The 6308-nt window shown below is 34.3% G+C and overlaps 2 protein-coding genes across 2 annotated transcripts; one reads left to right on the top strand and one right to left on the bottom strand.

Annotated features, from left to right (window-relative positions):
* The first annotated feature begins 1051 nt into the window (after positions 1–1051).
* Positions 1052–2105, top strand: LOC130934634 (non-specific lipid-transfer protein 1-like). The gene is made up of 2 exons (XM_057864184.1): positions 1052–1425; positions 2034–2105. The coding sequence occupies exons 1-2, from the start codon at positions 1052–1054 to the stop codon at positions 2041–2043; spliced, it is 384 nt and encodes a 127-aa protein (XP_057720167.1). The 3' UTR covers positions 2044–2105.
* A 443-nt stretch (positions 2106–2548) lies between these two features.
* Positions 2549–6009, bottom strand: LOC130936536 (uncharacterized). Its single transcript, XM_057866621.1, has 6 exons — positions 5868–6009; positions 5174–5782; positions 4595–4741; positions 4098–4226; positions 3149–3775; positions 2549–3022 (listed from the first exon to the last, which is right to left on the bottom strand). Exons 1-6 carry the CDS (start codon positions 5928–5930, stop codon positions 2804–2806), a joined length of 1794 nt encoding a protein of 597 aa, XP_057722604.1. The 5' UTR covers positions 5931–6009; the 3' UTR covers positions 2549–2803.
* Positions 6010–6308: the final 299 nt, after the last annotated feature.

Genomic DNA, 6308 nt, shown 5'->3' with positions numbered 1-6308 from the left:
GAACCCAATTAAAAAAAAAAATTGGTACAAGAACTCAATTAAAAGAAAAAAAGGTATAAAAACCTAATTAAAAATTTCGCGAAACTATATACCAACAGAATATCTAAACCATTTTTTTTTATCAGTGTATATATGCGGTCCTCAAAAAGATTTGACCAATTTACCAGCATATACTGTTCAATTCATAGATATACTGAGGAGAGAACCATTATACACATTGAAGGATATTATTTTCTTGAGAAACACTTACATACACACATGCATATATACATGTTAAATCTACATAGAATACAGAGAGACATTGATTGTTATAAAAAAAATGAACAAAAGAAAAGAAAACAAGAGAAAGAATTCATCTGATTTCTTCTCTTTCAATCTGTATCTCAAGACATATGAAATATGTACGGGAGTAATTATCTATTTCCTTTAGCACCTTCCAATAGTGAGCATAACTTAAATAAGTTTAAATATTCAAGAAAATATGATACTTCAAATCATTTTTTATATATAAGTACTTGTCGTCTACAAAGTACCAATACATAACAAAACAAATTAGGGAAAATACAGATATCTTAATTTTAAATTATTGTCGCACATAAAGACACGATATATATATATATATATATATATATATATATTACATAGTATTTACACAATATGTTTTCATTTCTAAGAAAACCGGCCTCCATTTTCTCTCCAATTTCTAACGTAGAATGCGAAACTACGATACAATAATACACAAAATGATAATTATTCTTCTCATTTTTAATCAAAATGATAAATAATAAATTTTTTATTTAAATAAAAGAGTCTTATTTTACCATGTGTGTAAAATTATGTCTTAAAAATACTTGAAATTTAATGATGATGAAAGAAAAAAATACTTGAAAGTCACTTGTAGCTTTCAAGCAACTGTAGGTCTTACATACCAGTTGGTCCATATAGTACCCTTTCTCCCGTTATAAATATGATCACAATGCAATGAAAAGCCAAGCCATACACAAAACTATAGTACACATCATTAGATATTTCACTAGAGAGAATATCAACCATGGCTAGCAACAATCTTGTGGTGAGATTGGTATGCTGTGCGGTCGTCTGCGCCGCGGCACTGAGTATAATAACCACCGTTCCAAAGGCGGAAGCAGCCGTGTCATGCGGCCAACTCACAAACGAGCTCATGCCATGCTTGTCATACATATTGTATGGGGGGAACACGGTGCCTCAAGGGTGCTGCAATGGGGTTAGGACCGTCTTTAACACCGCTCGGACCACCCCGGACCGGCAAGCCGTATGCAACTGCATTAAAAGCTCCATTGTTGGAGTCCCTTACACTAACTTTAACATTGTCAATGCTGCTGCCGTTCCAAAGAAATGTGGTGTCAACATTTCTTACCAGATCAGTCCCAATATTGATTGCAGCAGGTTCACATACATATGTCTATAAACGTTTTTTCCCCTAAGAAAAGTGCTATGTGACATATCTAGAAAATCCAAGAAAAAAAATCAGTCTCCTATAAAATACATATTAAAAATAAGTTAAACAATATATGTTTTTATACACAAATACATTATGATAGCTGATTTTTTGGTGTGGACATGACATTTTTAATACATAATATATTCCTTATGCTTGCCTTACATCACCATTAGGTGTAGATATTGTGTTCCCATTATTTGCTTTTATGCTCTATATATGTACAAATGCATATATCTCAAACAAGTTTCTAAATTTAGAAAGCTTATATATACTGGGAATTCCCTTTAGGTGGTATAGCAGTAGATGGTGATAGATCCACACCTGCTTTATTCTTCGTTTGTCTCTTCGTACTACTTAAGTTTGTTTTTCACTTTGTTGGTTGTTTGGAGCAGCTTATAAAAAACACAATATATTGAAAACAATAGTTTATTATTATTATTATTATTATTATTTATGCCGTGAACTGTCTGTTCCTAGTTAATTAGGTACTCTCTGTTAACACCTATTTGGCTATTTTTGTATTATAATATATTTCTCTCTTTTGGTTTCGCAGAGTGCAGTAAGTTTGAAGATAAGTGGAGCAGTAGCTGAAGAGGGATGTTATTACTTAGTAGTAATGTGTCCAAATAATGTCACATGACTTATTATCAATTTAATGACTAGAAAAGTTGCTTCCTTCAAAGCTTTCTAAACTAATGTTCTTGTATGTGTGTCTGCTAGCTTATATCATCGTCTTCTTGTTGTAGCGCAATAATGCGTAGTTCTATTACTTACTAGGAAGGTACTCTGAAACAAGAAATGTGTATTAAGCAGCTGTGGTTTGTATAATAAGTTGATAACGATATGTTTCTTTTCATCTTGGTAGTAGTATAGTACATTTCATTTTTTTTTTCTTTTCCTAAAACACAAGGCACCCAGTTATATGAAAAATTACGAATTTTGAATATGAATAAATAATGGTCAGCAGCAATATACATTTTAAATAATATAATTTAATTAAAATACATTGTCGGGTCATTCTTAAAGAATAGGGGAAAATAATATATGATTTGAATTTCAATGGCTATTTTGAAAAGTACATGAGCAATCTACTACGTAGTATACAACCAACAAGAACATAAATAGTCCTAGTTACAATTCATGGTTGCATCTAAAAAGAAACCTACTTACACTACATGTAAATTAGATACCGTTTATTTACCTTGCTAACTAATAATATATACACCGAGCTTCTCAATATTCTATGCTATGCGAAATTACTGTTATATACCTTCAAACCTTAATGGAACAAGATTTAGTTGTAGTGGTCACGATAGCTCAGATTCAATTTGTTTCATAATCCAAAAGATGCCTTTCGACTTCATCAGCAAAGGTACTATAGAGCCTTAACCCTCTGTTCTCTTCTCTCAATCTATCCAGCTCTTTCTTCAACTCAGTGATCTCTTCTTCAAATTGTTTATTTTTCTCCATTACTTGGCCTACTTTCATCTTCAATTCAACATTTTTCTCTTCTAGCATGACATTTCTCTTTCTTAATTCATCCTGGTATTCAAATAATTATATGATATCTGAGTGTGGATACATACTTATAAGAAAAATTTTATAAAAATGTATGGGACAACAAATTTTTGACGGAATCTGAAAACAAAAAGAAGAATTAAAACTCACCTCAGAAAGGCTCAACTTTTGGGTACTATTTCCCTCATTGAACTTCTGTTCGCTGGTTACTTCATCAATAATGCCTGTACTTGTAGGGGTATCATCAACTATGAGGTTTTCAGGATTCATCTCTTTCTGTCCATGAACTTTACTAGAACAGCTCAAATTTGGAGGTGTGTCCTCTACTATCAGATTTTCCATTTCTTCATATTTTCCATTGTAAGTGTTCGACTTTGGTGTGTCATCAACTATGAGGTTTTCAGGATTCATCTCTTTTTGTCCATGAACTTTACCAGAACAGCACAAATTTGGAGGTGTGTCCTCTACTATCAGAATTTCCATTTCTTCATATTTTCCATTGTAAGTGTTCAACTTTGGTGGGGTATCCTCCACTACCTGGTTTTCAAGATTGATCTCCTGCTCTCGATAATCTGTGTTACAAGTTCTCAAGTTTGGAGGGGTGTCTAGCACTATAAGATTTGCAAGATTGATCTTCTGCTCTGTGTATTCTCTGTTACTTGTGCTTGACTTTTTGGGATTGTCCTCCACTTCCAGGTTTTCAGGATAATACTCATCCTCCTCTCTATGTACCTTGCTAGAGATACTAAGCTGTGACTCTGAATCTACTTCATGAACCTACCATTGTCAAATTTGCAGTCAATAATAAGAACGAAAAATGATAATCCCACAAAGTATTTAAATATAAGAACTAAACTCCAGAACATTGATCTATTCAAATTTCAAACAAAATGCAGTAATCAGAAAGTTTGAACAAGACTTGACTACCAACACCAAATGCTTTCACTCAAATGTCAGCAATGTCTCAATAAAACCAATCATTTTTAAGCCTTCTAACAAATAGAAAGATCAACCTGTGTTTTGTGGCATACACATTGGAATGAAGCAACCTCATATTTGCAAACTTTATGCACAATAAAAACAACGAAGTATAACTCACATTGCTTGACGTGCTTGCCAAAGAGTTTTCTGCACTTTCAAGCTCTGTGCTGTCACTCAGCACCCCAAGTGCTTCTTTGATAATCTCTAATTGCAATTCACTAGAAGTAGGTTGAAGGGTCCAAATTACCTGCAGATACATAGATAAGAAACTACAAAGGAAAAAGCATTTTACAATCCTTTTCTGTTTTCACCAAAGTTTTTGAGACTTCAGTGGGACAAACAAATTCAAGGCAACCGTCATAATTCAAAGTTCAAACACCAAATATATTTTCTGCAGATTCCAGTTACACTATACAGTAAACTCAAAGGACTCACTTTTGCCATTTCAATCAATAAATCTTAAAATAACGACTGAATATGTTATAGCATAACATAAAAGTCGCAGTAGCTTTGACAGAAATATGCTTTCTCCATCTTCCATGTTATAGTAGAATACAGAAACCATAGTGAATAAGCTCCACAACCAACAAAGTTGTAAGCAAGCTTTTAGTTTACCTGGTCATCGTTTAGGTCCTTAAACCTTAAAGTAAGCTTTTGCCTTTGAATAGGTTTGCTATTGTCCCATCGACATACACGAGGAAAGGTCAAATCATGACCTTGCAACTGTGGCCGTGCTATATCAAAATGCTCAAAAGACCATATCTGTTCACCATAATGGAAACAAAACTTAAAACAACAATCTCTGATGAACAATGACATTTACAGCATACACGCCTTATTCATATATTTCACTTCATATAATGTATACCATAACCTTGGTTAAATTCAATTTAAGTATGAAAAGACAAGCTCAAAAGAGCCACACTATGACAAAAAAAAAAAAAAAAAAAGCACAAAATGTCTGAAAAATGCTAATTCTAAATACGGAGATTATTTTAATTCAAATTAGCAATACCAAAACGAGATCACAATCATAAAAAGATTCAATTCAGTGCAATTTATTGTCTGGAATACATTGACATTAATTAATCACATCAATCTTCAAATTTAATGTTACAAAGAACAAATCAACATAAACACAATCTTTAGGCACTCATAAATCTCAGAAAAATTTTGATGATATATCGAACTTACTTGGAGAAATATAAGGCAGCCACCCACATACTGCACATTGTTTTCTTTCCTCTTGTCAAGCCACTGAGCCAAATCCTCAACAACAGCAGCACCCCAAGCAAACTCACAAACCTCATCCAAATCCTCAAGAAACAACAAGTACCGGGAATCCACTTTCCCATTGGAGGAAAGAAAGGTCCCAATTGTGTAAAGCAAGAAGGTCCTCACAAACTCATCACTCATAACTCCCCCAATCGAATCAAGCCTCTCTTCAAGGGACTTCATTTCCACCTTCCTCTTCCCCTTTGTTGCACCATACAACTCTTCCAACTCGGAGAATGGCTCCTCCTCTCTCAACACTACCGGTTTTCCAAACACTCGAAGCCCCAATATCAGAGCAGCATCTAACAATGTCATACGAATTTCACCTGAATCAAGCACAAAAGCTTGCTTCTCGCAGTTCCAAGTTTCCATTAACTCTGTTAGCAACACTTTGCTAAGTGAATGATTGGGGACCGATAACAAGTTCCCGAAACCAGTCTTCAGTATCGCGGATACTTGCTCCTCCGTGAGTTGCTGAACACGCTTGGCGAAAGATGTTAGGGAAAATCGAGTCCTGAAATTCCTAACCTGAAAAAATGGTAAAACATCTAAGGACATGAATTTAGGGCGTAATTGAAGAGGGAATTGGAAATGAAGCTGGAATTGAGATTACCGGCGGTTCCCGAACGTCGTTGACAGCGAGGCCAATGGAAGATAACCTCAGTGATTTCCTCATCGGGGAAGTGGGTTTTCCGGTGAGGGTGAGGGTGAAACGGCGCGGAAGAAGTGGGAAATAGAAAGAAGTAACATAAACGTTAAAGTCGGGAGTGTATAGTGTATTGTGTATAGACTGGGTTACTGCAGAGCCGAGAAGCTTATCGAAGAAGACTCTCAAAACATTGATGACGTGGCTCTCATATCAAAATAAAGGCGCCAAAATATTATTTTTATTTTTATTTTTTATTTTAAAAGTTTTACACTCTTATAACTTATTCTTCCTTATTCTTTAGAAAGAATTTCACCTATACTAGTGTACCTAAATGTACTTTAAATTTGAACCCTATAAATTTGTTGACGGTAGATATTGTGAATGCAACTTTTTTTTATGTACTTA

Source organism: Arachis stenosperma, chromosome 6, assembly GCF_014773155.1.
Source record: "Arachis stenosperma cultivar V10309 chromosome 6, arast.V10309.gnm1.PFL2, whole genome shotgun sequence".
Lineage (NCBI taxonomy): Eukaryota > Viridiplantae > Streptophyta > Magnoliopsida > Fabales > Fabaceae > Arachis > Arachis stenosperma.
This window is presented reverse-complemented; position numbering and strand designations above follow the sequence as displayed.

Excerpts from the sequence above, each read along its gene's own strand:
- LOC130936536 (XM_057866621.1), bottom strand. The coding sequence starts at position 5,930 with ATGAGGAAATCACTGAGGTTATCTTCCATTGGCCTCGCTGTCAACGAC. Across the intron at positions 4,227-4,594 it reads AGGACCTAAACGATGACCAG|GTAATTTGGACCCTTCAACC; the intron begins GTAAACTAAAAG and ends ATGTATCTGCAG. Across the intron at positions 3,023-3,148 it reads AAAAGTTGAGCCTTTCTGAG|GATGAATTAAGAAAGAGAAA; the intron begins GTGAGTTTTAAT and ends TTTGAATACCAG.
- LOC130934634 (XM_057864184.1), top strand. The coding sequence starts at position 1,052 with ATGGCTAGCAACAATCTTGTGGTGAGATTGGTATGCTGTGCGGTCGTC.